The sequence below is a fragment of the Emydura macquarii genome, unplaced genomic scaffold (genome assembly GCF_026122565.2).
Source record: "Emydura macquarii macquarii isolate MOO-44397 ecotype Brisbane River unplaced genomic scaffold, CSIRO-AGI_Emac_v2 contig_1790, whole genome shotgun sequence".
NCBI lineage: Eukaryota > Metazoa > Chordata > Testudines > Chelidae > Emydura > Emydura macquarii.
The window spans coordinates 9,206,423-9,230,356 of record NW_027131927.1 but is presented as its reverse complement, the minus strand read 5'-3'; the positions used below and the strand labels follow the sequence as shown (position 1 = coordinate 9,230,356).

Sequence of the window (23,934 nt, the reverse complement as noted above, 5' to 3'; positions counted from 1 at the left end):
TAATGCTTTACCCACCAGACTAGGCAGCCTCATCAGGCCATGTTTGTGTTAGCACTTTTGAACGTTTAGCCCTTGAAGTCTTTTCTAAGGGCATGTCTACACTACAAAGTTAAGCTGACGTCCAGCCACGGTAATTAAATTGCTTGGGCGTGTCCAAACCACACTCATCGTGTCAGTGAAGTGCATCCTGACTAGCAGCGCTTGCGTTGCTACACAGAGCAGTGCACCGTGAGTAGCTCCCCCACAGTGCACCGGGCTGCTGGGGGGGAGGGGGGTTGGGAAGGGCTTGCAAAGTCTCATGGGACCAAAACATTGTCACAGGGGGGAATAGTAACGTGACTTCGGCCTCCCATGATGCAGTTTCCTCCCTCCCTCACTACCCCGATACAAACAAACCATACTTTTTCGAAAGCCTGGCTTAGCCATGCATACGATATAGTCCAAGCAGCATAGACCCTGCTCAGCCGTGCACTCCTGCTGTGAGCATTATGAACATCCTGCTGTGCTTCCAGACAGGGGCCATCTGCGGAATATTGCAATGTCATTCAAACAGCCCTGCTGCAAGCCCTAGAACAAAACAATTCTCAGTTGCTGCTGGCAGTCGTGCAGCACCTGAACGCAGCAGGGCACCATTTCTAGTCCGGGGAAACAAGCGCTGACGGGTGGGATTGCAACATTCTGTAGCTATGGGACGACGAGCAGTGCTGCAGAACTTTCGAATGCAGACGGCCACTTTCCAGGAGCTTCGTGTAGAGCTTTCCCCAGCCCTGAAGCACAGCAACACTAAAACGAGACCTGATCTGACAGTGGAGAAGCGAGTGGTGATCGCTTTGTGGAAGCTTGTAAAGCCAGACAGCTACCGGTCAGTGGGGAATCAATTCAGAGTTGGTAAATCCACCGTGGGAGCTGTTGTGATCCAAGTGTACAGGGCCATTAATTGACTTCTGCTAAGAAGGGTAGTGACGTTTCCGTTGTTATAGGAGACAATATAATAACGATGACATTTTTATGCCTCTCCACTCAGATGTTTGTGGCACCTCACGAGTAATACTAGCTGAAAAAAAGCAGCACAATTACTGTCTGGTGATAAACTCAAATTTACAGAGACATTAGGCATATCCATTCCAGATAGGATAATAGTTTAAGGATCAAGACTACATATGGCCAGTAATCTGCGTAGATGTCTTTGATATTCTAGAGTAAATGAATCTATATAATACATTGTGATGGCTTGGTTGGGCCTGTCAGCTATGGCAGTTTTTCCCTAGACATCATAATAAATACATGATGTGTATGGAAAGGATAAATATATCTGGATCTCTGCAATGTGTGTGAAATATGGACTCGAGGCTGCATTTCTTGTGCACCCAAATCAATGGAAGTTTTGGATTGGACAAGAACGTAGTGTGGGAATAGAAGGTTCCCATAGATTGATTTGTTAAGATCTTCAGAAAGGGCAAACATTACCCCTGTATAGAGTGCTAGCACCATGGCTAAGAGCCACCTGAGTCCTACTTTCTCCTGTTGTGAACCCTGAAATGGTGCTGATGTCTTTGTGATTTTCACCACAAGATTGTAATGTACATGCATAGATTGCCCTGCTGGGTTTCAAAATGGGGATTAAATTTATGGGCCTGCAGCGCCTCACTTGGGAATCTGGCATGTGTAAAGGCTGCAGCGTCACTTTGACTGTTCATAAACGCAGAAGTTGGAGCCATTCATGTTTCTTCTTGTTTACCTGGTGCAAACATATTTTATTAGTTGGTGGGTTGTTTTGTTTGTTTGTTTGTTTGTTTTAATTTTTGAAAGTCTATCTGCTCCTGAACATAAGTTAATTGCCCTCTGACACAGATCCCTGGGGCACAGATTTAAAGAGTTATATCAAGATCTGTATGCAAGTCAAAATTGCTCTAATCCGTTCCAGCGCAGGATGCCAAACTTTTTATCCTCCTCTAGAAATCTAAACACTGGATCCACACACAAAAGAATAAGGAAATATTTTGCTTTGCAGTTTTGATTTGTGGTATAGAGCAATAGAAGTGCTTTGAGTCTGAAAACATCACTAGGTGTTTTCATCATGTGAAGCCGCATTTTGATTTCAGATTTGTATTAACTGCGTTGCAGGGCAGGATGCATTTGTGGGTAGCTCTGGGCCCTGTCTCCTTATACCTCTTCTCCACTTTGTCTTCTCAGCTCTGCCCAAGTCAGAGAACTAGCTGTCTTCTATATGTCCTTCTGCCATGGTGTCGTGTCATTCTCATCAAGCTGTTTTCCATCTGCCTCCTATGCCTCCCTGATCTAGTCCATCTTCTTTCTCTTTCAAGTCCATCAAAAAACATCCCTTTCTCAACAGCCTATGTAACATAGTTCTCTGTGCAGAGAAGTGTTAACAGAATGGAGTGCCCACAATACCCCTCTTCCCCACTGCTCCCCAAAATCTCATGCAAAATCTAGTGGAAAAAAAACCTCATGCAGCTAAGAAGGCACTCAGATACCATTGTGATGGCCATGGAACAAGAACCTGAATAAAATAAGAAAATATGTTCTGCTCCGGTTAAGTACTTCCTTTTTATGTCTAAATATCCCATCCTTAGTCTGTACCAGGATTACTCATGGAGGTGGGGTAATTATGCCAACAGGAGAAGGCTCTCCCGTCAGCATAGAGCATCTTCACCAGACGCACTATCGCAGCACAGCTGCAGTGATCTAGTGCTTCTAATGTAGACCTGCCCTAAGTGAAATTGGCTACTTGGCAGCTTGAGAAATAAAATGGAAAGGCTTTTTTTGGAAACAGATTATTGTGAGTGTGTGGGTGCAAACAACCACATGAAAATAAAATCAAAACCCATCATGCAAAGAGAGAATTCCCAGCTTGCTGCTTTTGTTCCTAGATTTAATTTTAGCTGATGCTACTTCTGTGAAGGTCAGTGTGGTGATCTGTGGCTTTCTTGTACATAGTTGTCTGTAGGTTACATTGTTGAAGCTGATCGTGGTGTCCAGGAAATTAGTAGTGGTGTGGGAGTGTTGAAGAGAGAGTTTGATGGACGGGTGGTGGTGGTTGAAGTTGTGGTAGAAATCTATGAGGGAGTTTAGGTAAGGTATCTCAGGTATGTCATTGGTTTTGTGGTGCATTTATCCAGAATTTCTTCCTCACGGTGGCCCGTGAAGAGGTTGGCATATTGGGGAGCCATCCTAGTACCTGTGGCTGTTCCCATGGTTTGTTCTTAAATGTAACATTGTTATGAGTGAGGATGAAATGGATGAATTTGCCGATGTGTTTGGAGTGGATATCTGAGGGTTGGCCCATTGTCTTTTGGATATTTGAGGCAGGCAGCGATGCCATCTTTGTGAGGGATGTTGATCTGTAGGGAGGTGACATCCGTGGTGGCATGGATGGTGTTCTGAGGGAGGTTATTAATGTTGTGGAGTTTCTGGAGGAAGTTGGTTGTGTCCTGGAGGAAACTGGTCCTTTGTGTGGTGAGTGGTTTGAGATTGGTTTCTATGAGTCCTGATATTCCTTCAGTCAGAGTGCCATGGCCAGATATGCTGGATCTGCCTGGGTTCCCTTGTTCATGTGTCTTTGGAAGCACGTAGAAGGTCCCTGGGGTGGATTCATTGGGGATAAGATTGTAGAGTTTCTCTTGGAGTTGATTGGGGAAGAATTTGATGATATCATTATATTCCTGGGCAAATTGTGATACAGGGTCTTCTTTGACTTTTCTATAGTAGGTGGTGTTGGAGATTTGTCAGCTGACTTCATTGATGAAGTCATAAAAGTAAAGTGGGCGCCATCATAGTCCTCTGTCTTCTGGTTTCATCACTATGAAGTGGTTAGATTTCAGGGACTGTATAGCTGTCTTCTCAGCGGCGGAGAGATTGTGGTGGATGTGATGTTTGTTCAAGATTTCACAGTCTATTTTTTTTTCCTGAAGCAATCAATGTAATGATCAAGTGTGTGATTTCGTCCTACTGCAGGGCGTCCAGTCAGATGATTCTTTTTTCTTATGACTATCGGTGGAGACCTGGTAGTTGTGGGTGGTTGTGAAATAATTCTTTGATGTGGGGTCGGTAAAAGAATTCTAGTTCTCCAGATGTTAGTATGGTATCAGGGACTGTGGCTGGGCAGAAGTTCAGTCTCTTGGAGAGTATACTTTTCACAAAGCCCTCACTCCATCTCTGACTGCTTAGTCCTCATCCTCAAAGGAAACAAGCACAACACCTTAAAAAGATGAGCCTGGGAGTGTAAATTCATAACTTTGCTAAACACTAAAAATCATGGTCTCAGTAAAGGCACTGATTTATGGCTCATTACAACAATCTGTAATCCACTAAACCTCCTTTATTCTCTGGCTTCAGAGGTGTTAACTGTCAACTTCACCTTGAATGGTCTCTTTGAACTTTCAGGGGCTGGTTCTCCACTTGCTTGCCCCTGAGTGAGTCATTTACACAACACACACAGAGGAATGAAAATGGTCATGTTTTATCCCCACTTGCAGCTCACCTTGGAGAGTGTCATGGACCAGGGTATAGGTGGTCAGATCCAGTAGTCAGAGCAATGCTGGTTAGAGCAGAAGCTGGGGGCCTGGAATTGGAGCTGAAGGTCACAGTCAGAGCCAGGAGTCGAGCCAAGGGTCACAGCTGGAGTCAGTAACTGAGGTGGGGTATAGACGTAGGGATCTGGAACAAAGATAGAGCTCAGGAGGGCGGTGAGAAAGCAGGGCCAATGGAGCAGCCAGCCAGAAATTCACCTAATTGCTCAGACAACTTCTTGTGCCTCCTTCTGGCTTAAATTCCGAGTCTGAGCCAACTGGAGAGGCCAGAAATCTCTTCCAATCAGGAGCTTCATGGTGGAGCCTCTGCTGAGCTCACACTTCCTGCTGTGCTGGTACATCGAGCTGCCAGGTGATGACGGGAGTCTGAGGGCTGCCCAGGGACCCACAGACCTGGGTTTGAGACCCATAGTTCCTCACAGACAGGTGTGAAATGACTCCTCCAGGGGTACAAAGGCAGTAGAGAACCAGGCCTGTTAAGCCAAATTCACCTCTGATATAACTCCACTGGCATCATTCGAGTTATATCTAGGATGTATTTAGTCCATCCAGAGGATGAAGTCTGCACTCAGCTACATGCTGCAACTCCATTGACTTCAGCAGCAGGTGAATGAGGGCAGGGTTTAACCCTCTATATCTTTGTATACCTACAGTATACAGGAGAGGTGCACGTGGATTTTACCTCTGCCAGCTGCACTTTCTGTAGGATGCTGCTCTCCTGACATTTTTGTCTTTGCTATCCTCTGATTTTTAATGATGTTAATACTGACAGTAGTTTCAAACTCTGGATTTAGTTAGAGCCTGAGACAATGTTATAGATAATATTCTTACAGTCTCTGTATCAATGTCACAATGGGGGTGGGGAGGGACAAGGGTTCAAATAATAAACTCTGCTAATAAATAACTGCATGTCATCCAAGTGCCAGGCTTAAAGAAATGAAACGCCAAAGATATTGCTGTCCTAAATACAGTCTATTCTTTGCTATCATATGGCTCTGGAGAAGTCTGGTATGGGCATATGGGCACCTCTTTACCAGAAAAATAAGGATGAATGGAAAGGGGTTGGAAGACAAGAACAAAAGCCCTAGGAGTGAGCTGGAGAGGGGGAGAGGTTAGCAAGCAGTGGGGATGGTTGCTGACGAGAAATTAAGATGTATATTGGCCAAGCCACAGTTAAAATGGGGACATAGTAATTTACAGAATTTGAAGCATTTAAACACCAATAAATTAAGCTGGCTGAAGGGGCTAGAACTAGGAGACATGGGATAATTTAGGCAGAATATTAGAGGAAACCTTACCAGTATATTAAATCCTAACAGTACAGAGCAGAAGCATGGCTGAATGGACAAGGGATTTAGGAGACCATGGCTCTATTTCTAGTTCTGCAACTGGGAAAGTCCTATTCCCATTCCCTCTCTGCTTTTGCTCCCACCCTTTGTCTGGATAGACTGTACATTCTTTGTGGCAGGGACTGTCTCACACTCTGGGTGTGTACAGTACTTACCACAATGGAGCCCTACTGTTGGCTGGGGTCTTTAGACACTGCTGTGATCTAAATGAACATTAGCCTGTGAAACACTCTCCTGAAGGGTGTGGTGGAAGGACTTTTATCGGAGCTATTTAAAGCTAGACTCTACAGCACACTAGAAAATGGTTTGCTTTGGCAGGGAGATGAGATAGATAGCCTATTACGTTTGGGGCTTTTTAATCCGCTACTTCTATTTTAACACAATGTAGACAAATAGCTGCATAAGAGTCTGGGAAAGCTGAGCTACAGGGTTCCTGGTTTTTCTGCCAGAATGAAGGACATCACTAGAGCTATAACTATCCACTTTCCTTCACCACCCACAAGGCCAATAATACCTGCTTGTTTTTTAAAAATAATTAGTGGTGTGAAAAATCCAGTGCTGGTTTCAGAGAGAACCCTTTTTCAACTATCACACTGCACTTTCTGTTGGCACAAAAGATTTGCACATTTCATTCTCATTAAGGCAAACTGGGTTGCATGATGAGCATATCCCCTTTGCTGTGCCCTACATTTGAAGGATCAAAGACCATAGTAAACACACAATTTAACATGGTTGACTCATTACACCAATGTAATTCACATGAGGACAGACCTTTTAAAAAGAGTCAAAGATCACAAAGTGCAGCCTGCAGTTGTCCAGTCCAAAAGGAAGTTGTTGTGAATTGTGTTTGTAATCAAAGATAGAAATGTCACTGCTCTGCAGTGAACATGAGGGTTAATCAAGTCTAAAGCATTTACTAAGGTTTAATGAAAAATGCAAGGCACCTAATGAAAGTGCTCTTCAAAGTGCTTCTCTGTGTACAGAACTGGCACTCCTTATTCAGACACGTGACCACGTTTGAGTAGCCATCACACGCTCCACTGTTTTGTAGATACACAAGGCAGATTTCCTGGATTCTTTTGGCTAGGTCAGAATCAGTGACTCCGGTTCTTTGCTTGAGTAGTCAGTCTTTTTGAAATGCTGCTGTGTGCTTCTGGAAGGGAAATCAGAGGATACATGCAAGATTCTTGATGGCAGTGTTGTAAAGGGGCCCTATGTCAATCCATGCACCCTATACTAGGGCAGGATTGCTCTCTATCCCTGCCAAGACTCCAGCCCTGCAAAGACTTAAGAAAGCAAGTCACTTTTTTCATATGAGTAGTCCTGTTAAAGTCATAGGGCTACTCACAAGAGCAAAGATATACTTAGGCTCTGATCCTGCAAAACTTAACTTACTATTGCACTATCTCGGGAGCAAAAGCAAGTGGAAGTCAGAGGGAGGAGGCGAGGGAGAAGCATACTCTGTGCTGCGTCCCCCAACTCCACCCTCCCTGAGGCAGAGACGGGATTGGGGGGCATGAGGAAACGAGGAGGGGTGCAGAGGAGGAGCTTGAGGAGACGGAGGAGGTGCAAGGGAGAGGGTGGTGTGAGGAGATGAAGGAGGTGCAGGGGAGGAGTGGTGTGGTGTGAGGCGATGGAGGGGTGCAGGGAAGGCGGTCGGTGGGAGGAGACTGAGGGGATCAGAGAGGGCGAATGATGAAGAGTAGGATGCTGTGGAGGGGAAAGAAGTGTGGGGCAAGTGAATCCGGACAGGGACAGCAGACTGGGGGGGAGCATGGTGAGGGAATGTGAGCAAGGTAGCTGCTAACCCAGGTGATAGGAGAATGTAAGCAGATAGCCCTCCAATCGATGCACAAGGGGGCCTTTTGTTTTCCTGGGGTTGTTTAAGGCTGAATCGTGATGATCTCACATAGATTGGGGCCAAGCAGCAAGGATAAAAAGTTAGAAATCATGCCTGACTTCTTCTTCTTCATTATTATTCATTATTATTATTTTAAATCTGATGATTTTTAAGCCAGTCATGATTTGGGGGAGGAGGTCTGACTGATGACTTTTGGACATGAGGAGGCAGGAGCTTACAAGCAAGAGACCCAAAAGATCCTTCTGATTTGAAGAGCTGCTTCTTCTCATGACTTTTGTGCATCTCTTGGGGACACTCATTCCCTTCCCAGCTTTGGGCCCAGACCGAGTAAATCAGGACAAAGGGTCATAACCTCTCCAAATTCAATTTAAAAACTAGACTTCCCAGCCAAAGGCAGAGGATTCCTGAGCACATTCCTCATTGTATGTTTAAAATCTGAATTGCAATCACAACTCCATTTTGTAAAACAAAATAAGCAGACAATGTGCTGGCTAGGACTGGCATTGCAATATGGGAGTCTTTCCTCCAGCATTCCCAGTGCATTGGGGCCTGAATGCTATGAGCACAGCCCAGGTAGTGATATCAGGGTTTTCATTGCGGAGGTTTAGGGGAGGCTGGGGAGAACAATTCCTTTCTCCAAGAATATAATCAAGGGGATCCTGTCTTGTGGGCAGGATCTGGTTTGGAATTCTCTCTCTCCCTCCTTCTGCCAGCTGATGCTTTTGAAAGCCTGTTCTGGCCCTCTCCATGCAGTGAACGCAGGAGGAAAGATGGTATCTCAGACTACCAGCAGCTATTGCAGTCAGGAAGCAGGTGTTCCCCTTTGCTCTCTCCAAAGCTAGGGCTTGGAAGAAGCTGATGCTCTATGATAGGCTGGGCCAGCTCTTCTCTGCTGGCCCCATTGCTTTCTGCCCTCACTTGGGAAGGGACAGGAGCTCCCTGTCCTTCTGGTTGTAAAGAGATTGGGCCTGATTCTCCAGTCGTGAACACCTGTGTAAGTGAGGATCAGCTCCATTGATTGCAGTGAAGTTTTACTGATGTTACAACTAGGATGACCAATCCCAGGTATTCACAGATCATGTGTCAGAACCCTGGAAAATAAGGAGTTAGGCATAAAAATTTAAAATAACAAATGTCAGGGCCTTTTTATTTGCCTTCCGGTGTTTGAGTCCTTAGGGGTCACATTGTCAAGCTTTTCTCCACTGCCATGAAGACTAGAAACTATCTACTTTATTTATTTATGTATTTATTTATTTTATTTTATTTTAAATGGGAGCTGTGATTTTCATGTATTCACCGGACTCCAGGTGCTGGGGCTCTAAGGAAAATCCCAGATATCACAAGTCCTGAGATAAAATCATGAGTGTGGGTAGCATTTAGAAACAGTGTCAGGGCAGCGAGACTCAGACCCATTCTGAAAGTGAAGCAGTGCAATGCTGAGTCTGCAGATAGGCTGGAGATGCTGGGCCTTGTTCCCCAGGGCAGTACTTCAGTTTTATGCTGGTGTAACTCTACTGAACGACCCGGTGTGAAGCTGGAGTAACCGTGATGAGTTGGATCAAATGTCGACATGCCACTTCCCCGCGTTGCCCTCCCGCCCCCCACTCTGCCATCACAAAAGCATCCCACTGAGCAGAAATGCAGTGGTTCTGTGATGAGAGTGTGGGAACTCCCATTAGTGGCCAGTTGAGTCAACTGCTCTACACCAATCCACCCTTTAGGGGAGGAGAAACAGCCTCTGCTCTGCTGAGGGAGGGGTCAGGAGACTTGCCCATCCTCCCAGGAAGAGTTCTGGCTCCTCAGTGGGCCCTCTCTCTATAGCTGCCAGGGGCTGTCCATAAATTACCTGACGTGTGGTAGGTAGATCCTTCATTTTGCGTGACAGAGACAGAGTGTTTGTTTCATTGTTGCAAAGTCGTAGGAGGAGGGTGGGTGAGTTTTGAAAATCACCACAAAATGTATTCCGTAATGTATGGACACCCCTAACTGCCTGGGTGGGTGGGAGATGCCCAGCTGCCTCTCCTGGGTCAGAGAAGGGGAGGTTTTGCTAGCCAGACCTGCTCTGGTTATAGTGAAGCCTTTAGTGAAAACCTGCCAGGCTTCACTCTGAGAAGGAGCCCTTGTATGTGAATGGTGACTGTAAATGCCAAGAAGGGTACAGAATTGGGAGTGACCAAGGAGATTGGGAGAGGGAGATTCCCTCAGGAGAAGATCGCTCCGATGACATGTTCCAGAACCACAGTGCTGAGGAAGCTGTGCCTTATATTAAAAAAACCAAATCCTCCCTTAAAAGAGCGTTGTTTAGATTGCAAAGTCAAGTCTTTGTGCAGCCTTAGCTCAACCCCGGGTGGGTGCACTATGATAGGGTCACATGCCGACTCGGCATTCTGTGGGGGACCAAATTCAGCTACAGGTGTAAACAGGCACAGCTACTGTTGAGGTCAGCTGGACGTGCAGCTCCTATGGGAGGTCTGAATTTGGTCCTGACGTAATGCCAAACTGGTAAAATTACCCTGATTTCCTACACCCCTTGAATGACCAGTTGACATGTGCTGTGTGACTTCCCCCATCTTATATCCCCACTGAGTTTGCCTCAGAAACATCTCAGGGAGCTTCTCTCTCTCCCTGGGCCAAATTCTGCTGTGAGTTACAACGTATAAATTCAATACCACATTCCTGAAGCCACTGCAGCTACTCCAGATTTATATCAGTGCTGCTGGCAGCAGAAATTTGGCCTTGATCTTTTACATACAGTAGTTCCAACAGTGGAGCCCAGTGACTTGTCGTGCATGGAGCACACACCAACAGTGCAAACTCCTTCACACTGCCTTGCTATAGCTTCTCTTGTAAATCCTACCTACTCTGCACCTTGAATCAGCAACTATCCCCATGTGGAGCCCTTCCAGCTCAGATGGGTGGCATTTCACACCCACTTTGCATGTGTGACAGCCACTCTTGGCTGACACACAAGGGATTGTCAGAGCTAAAAGCAGGAGTTGCTGCAGTTTGAGCTAAGGAGCCAATGCTCTTTAGCTGGGGCTGTAACAGACTCTCATTCTCTGTGGATTGGAAAAGACAGGGACCTATATCCCACACTCTTATACACTCACTGGCACCAATTCAACGGAGCACTTAAGCATGTGCTTAACTTTAAGTAATGGGGCTTAAGCACGTGCTTAAATGTTTTGCCAAATTGGGGCCGCTCTACTCGTGTAAGTGGCTCCAGCTGGTGCAGGCGGGGAATGATTAAGCCCCATGTTCCAAGATCTATAATCCAGATTTGATCTTTTCCTACATACCAGGCCCTTGTTCGGGTATCTTTTGTGGTCTCACAATATGTACCTTGGATGTCTGATACTGTATTGCATGGCCCTGAAGAGAACTAAAGCCTCTAACTGACTTGCAAAATTAAATTGTCAGGAGGAAGAAAGATTTAAAGTTAATTAAACACTGCAAGTGATCAGTTAATTATTAGTTTGTTAATTATCAGTTAATAGAATTAGTTATATTCTGATTATAAAAATAAGGCCTGGGTTTGAACAATGGGTTTTAATACATGCAAGAGAACACAGTGCTCAGCTCTGACTGATCACCAGTGCATTGTTTTAGCAATTAATTAATTTCCCCCGAGGCTGAACGATATATTATTTGCCAAGGCCCATTGTAAGAAGGTGGGAGGACAGCATAGGAGCTGGGGAAAGGAAGGAGAAGGATAGAGAGAGAAAAATACACTGGAGGAGAGAAAATAAAAATAAGGGAGTCTGTATCCCAGTGTACAGTGCTGAAACCATTCAAACAGGAATTAATTCAGGGAAGTCCCATGGCCTGTGTGATACAGGAGGACAGACTAAATGATCACAGTAGTCCCTTCTGGCCATATAATCCATTAATCGTAATGACCACTCCTTGTCACAGCAGTGCAGTGACATCTGCCACCCATGTTTCGCCGGTTGGAGGTGCTGCAGTCCCTGTAAAATGATTTGTGAGAACCATGCAAGAAGGTGAATGAAAACCTAACCAGGAGCAATGAAGTGAAACTAAAGAAGGAAATATAGGCGGAATATCAGTGAGCTCTGTTGGATGGAGAAACAGTCTCCTATGGGACATGATGAAGCCTCATCCCTGGTATCATTTAATACTAACTTGGATAGTGCACTTAGGAACACTCTGTAGTAGGGAGTGGCCCTGCACCCGGCTGGATGGGACGAGCTAGTGAACTAACAGGGCTTCGCCATCTCTTGGGGCCACTTCCTTAGTTGATGTAAATGGTCACCAGTCCACTGATCTCACTGGGGCTCTGACAGTTGACCCCAACTGAGGATCTTCCTCTGTATGTTTAAGAACAGAAAATTTCTCACCCAATAATTTTCTTTCTGCTAGCAACGTCTGCCACAATTTTGCTATGCATGGGCTGCTCTCCTCTCTCTGCAGCTTAAAACTGTCCTGCAATTTGTGCTGGCCACGCCCCTTTCTGCTTGCCTCCTGATGAGTTATTCTAAAGCTGTGTGAAAAGCTCATTGAGAAAGTTGTTTATAATCATAACATCAATGTGGAACTCATTACCACGATGAGAGTTGGCATGTCATACATAGATACGGCAAATAAAATGCTGAGTTTGGGTAGAAAGCCATCCAGGATGGGTAGAATTGTAGGAGATACCGCTAGCAGAAAGGAAAATATCAGGTAAAAAATTTTCCATTCTGCGCCCAACATCTCCCACAATTCTGCTACACATGGGAAATAGAAAGCAGTAATCAGGAGCAGGGAGGGACAAGAAAAGGTGAATAAAGAAGAGATAGTTAGGTAGGCTGCCTCCTTGAGGATTCTCCAAGAGGCAAGGGCATTACTGGAGCACCTTCCTGATGAGAGAGGCATCTGCGGAGGACAGAAAGTCCATTTTGTAATGTTAGAGAAAGGTGATAACCAACAATCATGTGGCTGCTCTGCATATCTCTGTGGGGAAGGCATATGCTTGCTCGGCCCATGAAGTGGCCATGGATCTCACAGAGTGTGCTCTGATTCTTTCTGGAACATGAGCACCTGGCACTTTGTAAGCCTCAGCAATGATACCTCTAGTGACAGATGCCCTTGGCATATTGGATTAAAGGAGACAAACTGAATGCCTGACCTTGTGGATTCTGTGCACTTGAGGTAGATTTTCAAGTGCTCTTCTAACATCTAAAGGGTGCCAAAGCTCCTGGGAAGACTTTGGACAGAAGGAAGGACAGTTTCCTCTGTGGTATGGAAGGAGAGATCACCTGGGAGAGAAATAACTGCAGAGTTCTCAGTGCTACCTTGTCATTGTGGAACACGCAATCGGGTTGCTGCAGAGATGGGGCTGCCAATTCTGGAATTCATCTAGCAGGCATGACGACAACCAGAAAACAGGTTTTGATGGAGAGATGAAATGCTGATATCAAGAGAAGTCAGAGTCTCAAAAGGGAGAGTGGTTAGGGCTTTCAGCCCTAATGGGTAGGTCCCATTTAGGGAAGATTGGTCTGACTGCTGGTCTGGCCAGGCTGACTGCTCTGAGAAATCTGCTGCCTGAGAATCCTGCAAATTGAACACTGCTTGTGGCCAATACCTGGCATGCTGAGGTGCTGGGTTGAAGACCTTTATCCACACCTTCTTGAAGAAAGTCCAGAACAGCTGGAATTCCGGGATCTCTTGAGTTAGCATTGCACTTCTGGCACCATAGGCTGACCTTGGTCCAGTTGAAGGAATGGGCTTTTATTGTGGAGACTTACCTGGACGCAAGATAGGCCTTTTGCTGGTAATGCTTCCGTTTCAGTAACCAGGCTGTCAACTGAAGACGGTCTGGGTGGAGAAAAGGATGTTGGGAAAGAATGTCCGGTCTGAGTGGCAGCTGTGATTCTAGTTTCAGCTCCATCAGATCAAAGGAGCTGGGCCTCCTGGGTCTCTAGAGTTATTATAATGACCTTTGCTTGTTCATGCTTTATCTTTTGGAGTACTTTCCTTGAGAGGGAAGGGCAGGAAGGCTTATAGGCTGCCTTGCGGCCACCTGTGCCACAGGACATCTGCTCCCATGGACGTAGGACCTGCTTCTCTGGTGACGTATTTCAGCTGTTTGGTGGTTTTGTAACTTGCAAACAGATCAGCTGAGGGGAAATGAAATGTCTTTGAGATCAGATTGAAGACTTCCTGGCTCAGGCACCATTCTGAGTTATTGACGGTGTCTCTGCTGAGCCAATCTGCTTTCTGATTCAGCTCCCCTTTTATGTATGTTGCCAATAGGAAATGTCGGATCTTTTCTGCCCATTCCATTATCTCCATCATTTCTTCAGGTGGAGCTATGCTCCTTGTTCCTCCTTGGCTGTTTGTGTATGCAACCATGGTTGATTGCCCTGTAGGTAGCTCTGGAGTCTCCTGACAACCTGGTTGGCAGCTCTGAGATCCAAGAGATGGATGTTGTGTTTCCTCTCTTCAGGGCTCCAGGTACCCTGCACTGTTCTGGATCCAAGGTGTGCTCCCCATCCTGCAAGCTGGCATAGGTTGTGAGAACCAAAGAGGTCTGGAAGGACATTGCAAATGTCCCCAGGAACTGTCCACCATGCTAGCTGCAGTGGGGGAGGTCTAGGTTGGATATTAGGAAAAACTTTTTCACTAGGAGGGTGGTGAAGCACTGGAATGGGTTACCTAGGGAGATGGTGGAATCTCCACCCTTAGAGGTTTTTAAGGCCCGGCTTGACAAAGCCCTGGCTGTGATGATTTACTTGGGGTTGGCCCTGCTTTGAGCAGGGGGTTGGACTAGATGACCTCCTGAGGTCCCTTCCAACCCTAATCTTCTAGGATTCTATGTAAAAATACAAACAAAAGCTCTAAACCCTCCTTCTTCAGGCCAAAAGCCAGCCTCCAGCTAATGAAGCTCAGGAGGAAATGTTCCCTGGAGAGAGGCTAGCCCATAACCGTCTACTGCAGGGCTTCTTCCTCGGAAGCCTCTGGCAACAGTTGGAGACGGAATATAAGACTAGATGGATCCAGACCTGACAATTCCTATGTCTCTACAAGAAACAACTTGATTTGATTTGGGTGGATTCCACTTACCGTGCCTCTGTCTTCTGAGGAAGAGATATAGATAGTCCTTTGAGATGCGGTCTTTAAAGCTCTAAGTGAGTAGAAATAAACATGACACACATTTGGATTTCATTTTCTATTTCAAAAAATTAATAGCAGGTTTGCAGTGCAGTCCTACAAAAGAGAGATTAAACAGAATTGCCCATTCTTCTCCTTCCTGGAATACCGATTGTGCCTAATACACTGCCAAGCCTGAGGGTCAGCATTTAGGGCCAGATTTTCTAAACAACTCGGTACTTAACAGTTCCCATCTAGGCATGTAAATAGCATGGGCACATCTTCAAAAGGGCTCAACCACCCACCAGCTCCTTGGAGAACAGCCGAGCCATTTTGTTTATTGCCTACAAGCTCATTTGGGAAGCTAGCCCTCCCTCCCCGCATGCCCTGCTCTAACACACGCTGGTCTGTTCCTTCTTTCCAGTCCACACCCTTCTCTTTTGCACACACACGCACACACATTTGATAGCCTTGCCAAAACAAAGGGCCAGCATTGTGGGGAAAGGCAGCTGTTACAAGTTTGCTGGCAGAATGATTTACCAGACCACTTCTTTGTTATACTTTGGTTGCGATACTCTCTGTGTAATATCTTGACGGCCTACGATGGGTTAATGACGGCATCTGCACTGCACAGCTGTGATGTAGGGAAATATCATCCCCGTTTTAGAAATGGTGAAAGTGAGGCCCAGAGCAAGATAATGACTTTCCTGGGATCACATAGGAAGCGTGCAGCAGAGCTGAGAACAAATACAGACTGCTAAGAGCATGGAAAGGGAAACAGAGATACTGATAATGTTTTGCATCCATTGAACCCTGAACTCACACTGGCTTCCAGCTCCCGTATCCTTGCCCAGCCAGTCCCAGTCTCCCTCCACACTAACTCCAAGGCCCAGTTTTCCTCTTTCATCTTCCCTCCAGCTCCTGTCTTCCGACCTCCACCACCAAAGGCTCTTTATCACAATTTCCTTACCTCACTGCCCAATCACCTGCCTTGTATCCTGGATGCCTTAACATGCTCTGCAGCTTGTAGCTTCCTTGTCTGCATGCTCCCAGCCAGCATCTGAGCATGCACTGAGTGTCTGTGTGATAAGCAATCCTGGACCAGCAGCTCTGATTCCAGCAGCCTACTTGTTATACCCCTGCCACACTCTGATCTCCACCAGTCTCAGCCTGGCAAGATGACCCCAACACCCCCGACACTCAGATTTTCCCAAAACTGTGTACCCTGCAATGTCCAGCCCTCTCCTGGATCATTCAGAGAAATAAAAAGGTTTCTTTGCTCCTCTAAAGAGACAAACTCCACAGCTTGCCACATTAACTGGAGTTAACTATCACTTTGGTTCAAACACAGCACTGGCTTGGTTTAGATTAAAAGTAAAGCAACTTTATTAACAAAAGGAGCTAGGATTTTAAGTGAGTTTACATATGATGGATAGCACTAGAAATAGTTACAAGCAAATTAAAGTGAAAACCCCTTTCTAGAGGCTAAGATTTGACAAAACTACAGTCTTGGTTTAAGGTATGATTCGTATCATACCTCCTTCCAGAAAGATGGCTGACCGCCGCCTGGGTCAGGATCTCCCACAAAATCCAAAGTGGTCAGTTCCTTTGTTGTCTTAGATGAAAAATCCCTTGGGGTTCTTTGCCCCTTTCTTTATAATCCAGTAAACTTTTTTAAATGGATTTTTTTGAAGGCTGACCCCTACAGTAAAATACTTGCAAACTGAGGCAGGCAACCCCCTGGTGTTTGCCAAAATACAGATTGATCTATTCCTGGTCTCCACTCCTTGCTGTGATGCTGAGTGGTTATCTCCTCCCCTTGTTGGCTTGATGTTTTTGTTTACCTTTTATATACATGCTTTCCCGTAGTCTCTTAATGTACCTTGGAAGTACCTTCAAGGTGGCTGAACATGAGAACGGCCATACTGGATCAGAACAATGGCCCATCTAGCCCAGTGTCCTGTCATCCGACAGTGGCCAATGCCAGATGCTTCAGAGGGAATGAATAGAACAGGTAAACATTAAGTGATCTATTCCATTGGCCTCTGGCAAACAGCAATCTCTGCCTATCCTGGCTAATAGTCATTGATGAACCTATCCTCCATGAACTTATCTAATTCATTTTTTAACCATGTTACAGTCTTGGCCGTCACAACATCTTCTGGCAAGGAGTTCCACAGGTTAACTGTACGTTATGTGAAGAAATGCTTCCTTTTGTTGGTTTTAAACCTGCTGCCTATTAATTTTATTTGTTGACCCTAGTTTTTGTGTTATGGGAAGCAGTAAATAACACTTCCTTATATACTTTCTCCATACCAGTCATGATTTTATAGACCTCTATCATATCCCCTCTTAGTCGTCTCTTTTGCAAACTGAAAAGTCCAAGTCTTATTAATCTCTCATAATGTTGAAGCTTTTCCATACTCCCTAATCATTTTAGTTGCCCTTTTCTGTACCTTTTCCAATTCTAATATATCTTCATTGAGATGGAGCAACCAGATCGCTTGCAGTATTCAACATGTGAGTGTACCATGGATTTATAAAGAGGCGATACCATATTTTCTGTTTTATAATCTATTCCTTTCCTAATTATTCTTAACTTTCTGTTAGCTTTTTTGACTGCTGCTGAACATTAAGTGGATGTCCGCAAGAACTCCAAGATCTCTTTCTTGAGTGATAACAGCTAACTTAGACCCCCATCATTTTACATGTATAGCTGGGATTATGTTTTTCAATGTGCATTATTTTGCATTTATCAACATTGAATTTCAGCTGCCATTTTGTTGCCCAGTTACCCGGTTTTGTAAGGTCCCTTTGTAACACTTTGCAGTCTGGACTTAACTATCGTGAGTAGTTTTGTATCGTCTGCAAATTTTGCCACCTCACTGTTTCCCCCTTTTTCCACATTATTTATGAATATGTTGAACAGTACTGCTCCCAGTACAGACCCTAGGGGGTCACCACTTTTTACCCCTTTCCATTTTGAAAACTGACCATTTATTCCTACCCTTTGTTTTCTGTCTTTTAACCAGTTACTCATACAGGAGAGGACCATCCCTCTTATCTCATGACCACTTACTTTGCTTAAAAGCCTTTGGTGAGGGACTTGTCAAAGGCTTTCTGAAAATTTAAGTACAGTATATCCTCAGGATCACCCTTGTCCACATTCTTGTTGACTCCCTCAAAGAATTCTAGTAGATTGGTGAGGCATGATTTCCCTTTACAAAAGCATATCTTAAGAAAATTGATGTGGGCATCATAAACTGGGAGGAGCAAGCCACCAACTGACCTCAGTGGCTCTATATCCTCCATCAGGGAGTGGCCCACTTCGAGGAGAAGCATCATGCCCTCAGAGCTGAAAAGAGAGGGAGAAGGAAGGGAAAGAAAGAACTTTCTTCCAGCAGGCAGCTCACCCGCTAGGAGATGTCTGTACCTATTGCGGACAGATCTGTAGGTTCCAGGACTGGACTCCTGAGTCATCTCAGGACCCATAAGTAAATCCGTGGTAGAGATCATCCTCGAATCACAGGAATGCCAATGATATGCAGCCAGGCTCAGTATTACATCATAGGCAACTGAAGAGCAAGTGTGGGCTGGGGAATCAAACTCACACTTTCGATTGGCTACTGACCATCTCCAGAAAGGTCAGTAATAAACAGTTCATGGAGCACATGTTGATAGGAAAATGTTTTAGTCCAAAAACATAGACCAGTTCTAATCACTAAAATGCCATTAGCATTTATAAGGCCATTTCCTATAAGTCTCCTTTACACCACTCTGGCAACATAAAGGAGCCTTCAAACTTTTACACCTGTTTTATGCTGCTGGGGGAATTCACTAGGAATGGGAACAACTAAGCAGGCAGGCTACTACTTTATGCTGTGCCTGAGGGGACAGAGCCTGCCTCACGCCTACCTCCAAACACCTGGAAACCCTACCCCTTCACACCATGCACACCACAATAGCGAGCTAGAGGAACAGAGTCTCTCTTGTTCACTCACTCACACACACACCCAGCTCCACCCCTGGCAGTGATTTCATCTCCCCATGCATGCCTCCCCCACCCTATGCTGATTTACATCTTTGCCAGCTGCTTCAGGCTGCCAGGAAGGGGCGAGTTACCACTGCTTCCCTTTGCTTCCCCTCAGAAGTCATTTTTCTGTGAGGAAGCAAAGAAATCTGTGGACGACATGAATCCTGCGCACACGCAGTGGCGCAGAATTCCCCCAGGAGTTCTGTGTGGACAGAATCTAAGGAGGTTTTAGATGGTAGACTCTAGTAAGTCTCTACTGAGCATGTGCAAACTGCAATTTTTCAAAGGTTTATAAATTGGCCAAATTATGCAGATTTTCGTGGGGGTGGCAAAAGGCACATCCCTGACCTAAAGGCCACTCTCCTGCCACATTTTCAAGCCCCTGTTCCAAAGCATAGAGGTGTTAGAGCCTCTCAATGAAAAGATCACCAGAATTTTTTAATTTGGGTAAAACAACATATTTTCCCCTTTCCTGGTTCTTAGAAACAGCTGAACCATTTTGGCTGAAATTTTCCAGACTAATTCAGCCTGCGGCACACACACTGTCTGCAGGGGGAAAAAAATGGTTAAAGTCATAAGCAACAGAAAACAGAGTCTTATAATGGGAAGTGTTGGGCAACCTTAATTAGGTGGAGCTACCCGCCCTGCCTATAATAGTATTCGGGACTCCGTGGCACTGAAAACCTATTGAATGTAACTGGGAGTCAAGAAGCAGGGAACTTCAAGTTGGAGTCACCTGTTTTAAAGGATTTCTCTCTTTTCAGGACCTTCCATTGTGACTCCCCCTAAGGAAATCTGGAACATCACCGGAGCACAGATTTATCTGAGTTGTGAAGTCATGGGCATTCCAACTCCAGTGCTCACTTGGAATAAGGTCAGTGGCATGGAATGTGTTGTTCATGGGTAGCCTGGATTATGCCGTGCTTATTTGCTACAGTATGATATTCTTGAGGGGGATGGCAGAGGAGCAGACAGAGCTAGTCTGTAATAAAGAAGGGCATTTTACCGCAAACTCTGCATTGCTTTTAAAGTGGCAAGAAAGAAGGGCAGGCTCATTTGTGCAAGGATGAGAAAAATATCGAATGCATTACCAAAACCAACACCACGTGTGAACTGTAACACTGCAGACGTGTAGCAAAGACTGTCAAACAGCAGTTGCAAGATAGAGGCTTCAGTAAACCCACCAGCAGAAGAGCATATTTACAGTGAGTTTCTCCTATCAATGCAAAAAAAAAAAGAGAGAGAGAGAACATCTTTATTTCCTGTCCCCCACCACCCTCTTTCAAATCTGGATTTGTTTAATTTTTTCCCCCAAAAAGCCATATTTTTTTCCTTTGCACTTTTGTTTATGCTGATAAGAGAAATACAATTATGCTTTGCCATATTAGATTGGTGTTATGAGTAGCCAAAGAATGTCTTTCAATAATTTGTTTTACGCTCATACATGCCTGTGGCTTTGAAAACACTAGCCTTGAATGCACAGGTCCGAGCTGGCGTAATCCTGCAATGTTTTTCTTTTCTATTGTTAGCCTTGAGGTGAATGTTGATGCTGTTCCTGGACTGTGCGGTTAGATAGCACTGGTGGCCAGGATTGGTTTTTTACCCTTAGTTTATAGCAAGGAGGGTGCACATTCACCTTCTGCTCCAGAAACTGTATCGGCACCTGGCCTCAGGGCCTTATAGGAACCTGAAGTCCAAATCAGGGAAGGTTCCATACATTTGCTTTTGCTCCTACTGCTTTGCTGCTTCTTTGGAAGTGATAGAATAGCAGAAGCCTTTGATTTGGTGTTAATTTTAAACAGAGAGTGCAGGTTAAAATCAAAAGTATCATTGTGCAAACTCCATCACTTTTCAAGTTTTCTCAAACCTACAGGCTCTTGGGACCTCTGATGGTTTTTGGACCTTTACAATCAATTTGAAAGAATGTATACTAAAAATATTCTAAAGAAAATTGTTAAATAGTGACCCACTTAAATAATAGCCGGCTACAGACATTTCCTGGTGACATAGGAGACCCTGTTGTTCATAAGTGAAATCAGCGGTGGGGTATGTTGTCAGATGGACCTGCAGTGGACTTTTAAAACTCCACAGATAGTTGTGTGTTCCAGTGTCACCAAATAGTGTCTGGCACCGAGAAACGACACCCTCCTCTCACAGAGCAACTGAACACGCCTCTCACCACATTTCTCAGGAACTTACCAGAGCACTGCATGGGAGAAGTTGGCAGGAAGGGCAGAATTAAGCTGCTGTTTTCAGTAAACAAAATAATCATGGAACAGAATAATATTTACCCGATGAACTGTAGAATGTTGCATGGGTCCATTGGACTCTGACGCTTGTTCACACCATTAGCTTCAGTGCTGATTAACGAGGCAGATCTTTTGCTATTTCTTCCCTCAGGATCAAAAAGGCTGAAAAAGGGATGTGGTTTTCTACTTCCAGGCAGCCTTTTTTTGCCAGTCTTGCCCAGGGCCATTTGGAAAACATTGGTTTTAGAGCGGCAGAAGCTCAGGTGGCTGCCTTTTGTTTACTTTGTGCACCTTTCTCCTTGGGAATGTCACCAGTCAGGGGCCCTGCCCTGGGATCAGCATGTGCACCGCTGGTTTCCCACTGCACCAGAGCCCAAAGGCCAAGAAGGCTCAACACCCAGCAGCTCTCCTTGAGAACAGAGAATCCACCCCACACTCCAAACCATCACCTAGGACAATAGGAGCTGCTTGTAGCTGAACCCTTGGAAACTCTGGCCATTTGGACTGTAGGTGCTACTAAAATACAGACAGCAGCCACCTTGGACAGCCAAGTGCAAGACCTTTTCCCACCTTTGTACAGTCCTTGCACCATTTCAGGCATTTAAGGTGTGATCTTCCAAAGTGCTAGGCACTGGCCTAACTCTGCTCCCATTGCAGTCTGTGCGAGTTTTACCATGGTCTTCAGTGACAGCAGAGTTAAGGGCAGTGCCGAGTGCTTTTAAAAAGCCCTACCCTTAAAAAGCCTCACCCAAGTTAGAGAGTTGTAAAGTGTTAGCTACTGTACGTAGAGCAGCACTCCCCCACTAGTAGGAATGCAGTTATTGGTATAAGGGTGCTTTAACACGTATAGCCATTCCCCGTGGGGAAGGAGAATAAGCTCCATTGGTATAAGGTGCTTTTATACTAGCACAACTGCATCCACACACTGGCTTTTACTGGTACAATTAGAATGGTAAAAAATCTCACCGTTACCCAAACTAGTTATACCAGTAAAACTTTCACATGGAGGCTGCAGGCCACAGTCTGTTTTAGGCCTGGTCTGCACACAGTATTTGTACCAGTATAGCTGTCAGTCAGAGATGTGATTTCTTGTTTTACCAATCACATTATACTGATACAACCCTCCCGGCAGCATGGATGCAGATGCTGGGGTAGCTCATTCCCCTTCCCTCCAGGAATAACCGTACTGGTAGGAACACCTTTATATCAGTATAACCCTGTCAACTATATGGCCTAGTTAAACCCATACAGCTTTTGTGTGTAGACAAGGTTTATGGAGGGGTTGAGATTTAGGTATTGTAAGTATTTAGGATGGCAATCTCATCAAACTATTGATAGCTTGTCTCTTAATATTCCTGCCCAGATAATAAGGGGACAACATGGTGTTCAAAGGCTGGAGCTGCTGCCTGGAGATCGCGACAACTTAGCTATCCAGACGCGTGGTGGCCCAGAGAAGCATGAAGTGACTGGCTGGGTACTGGTAAGCACTTGTGCGCATTCACATACCAGTCTGATAACATATCTGCAAGAGCCAAGTTTTTGTGGATAATACTGGGAAATTACAAAGGAGTAGGTGCAGTATTTTTCTTGGTGTTGAAAATAGTCAGTGAAGTTGAGGTGAAGTAGTTAAAAAGCAGTCACGTGTATTACAAGGAGCAAGATTAAATGCTTTCAGTTGGACCAATTCTTTGCTTCCTTCATCTTGTGGAATTATTTACATCAGTGCAAAACGTGTGTGAAAACAATGAGGAGGAAGAGCGGGACGTTAAAAAGGCCTCAGGAACAGGACGAGACTGAAAGACAGAGCCCATATCTTTCTGCACTGTTCATAAAATACTGCGATCAGCAGGTGGAGCACAGCGGGTAGCTAGGACAGGGCTTGCCAGCACTGGAGACCAGGTGTCTTTGGTGAAGGTCACATGGCAGTGGGATTCTCCACAGGAGATAAGAGCACTGCTGTCCTACCTTTTGTAGAACACACTGCAAGACTGAGGGACAGAATCACTCTCATAACTTTGTATGAGCCTCACAAACCCAAGCTAGAATCACCCTGGCCTCTCTAAAGCACTAGTTATATTTTGTACCTGTGTTGCTGGTGCACTCTGTCCAACTAAGCCAGCACAGCTCAGGAGAACCTATTCCCTTTAGCTACAACCTTGACCAGGTGAGATGCCCTCCACAAAGAACTCTGAACTGCTAGACACGAGTTTGCTTGAAAGGAAAGGAACAAAGACCTTTACCTCCACATGCACTGAGGATTGCTGCGTGAACATGGCAGGACTGGTCTGTCCTGGAGTTCATAGAAAACCCTCGCTCTTAACCTCTCCAAGTCCCGTGCCCTCAAGGAATGTGAACTCTCGGGAATTTGTGTCCCCAAACATTTAATTAACAGGTTGTTTTTTTAAAAAAAAAACCCTGTTCTTAGACAGATAGTTCCATGAGGGGGAGCGTGACACTTGGAGCTGCACACTAGAACCTGAGCTGTAACGTGTGGAAAGACTGGGGAGAGGAGAGAGCAGCAGCAGGGGAGCCAGCAGAGCGGACGCCACCATAGGTCAGGCTTTTCTTTACCAGTAGGGAAGCTTTGGCAATAACAGACCACATGGTGCAATCTCTTCAGCCTCCCAATGAGCTGGTGGCTGGGGAATGCATTAGCTTACCCTAGATGCCAAACCAGAGGTGGAAGCTGGAGCAGAGAGCACTTTGGAGCAGGGCAAATACAGTACTGAGCCAACAGAAATAGGATGAAGCACCTTCCTGGAGAGGCTACGGCTTTTCCCTGCTTCCCTTTCCATGACAA

The 23,934-nt window shown here is 45.3% G+C and overlaps 1 protein-coding gene across 1 annotated transcript in view; it reads left to right on the top strand.

Annotated features, from left to right (window-relative positions):
• The window catches only part of IGFBP7 (insulin like growth factor binding protein 7), a 53,148-nt gene that overhangs the window by 25,280 nt on the left and 3,934 nt on the right, over positions 1-23,934 (top strand). Inside the window, exons 2-3 of the mRNA XM_067556891.1 lie at positions 19,650-19,759; positions 22,498-22,614. Coding sequence (XP_067412992.1) covers positions 19,650-19,759; positions 22,498-22,614 — 227 coding nt within the window. The remainder of the gene's footprint in view (positions 1-19,649; positions 19,760-22,497; positions 22,615-23,934) is intronic.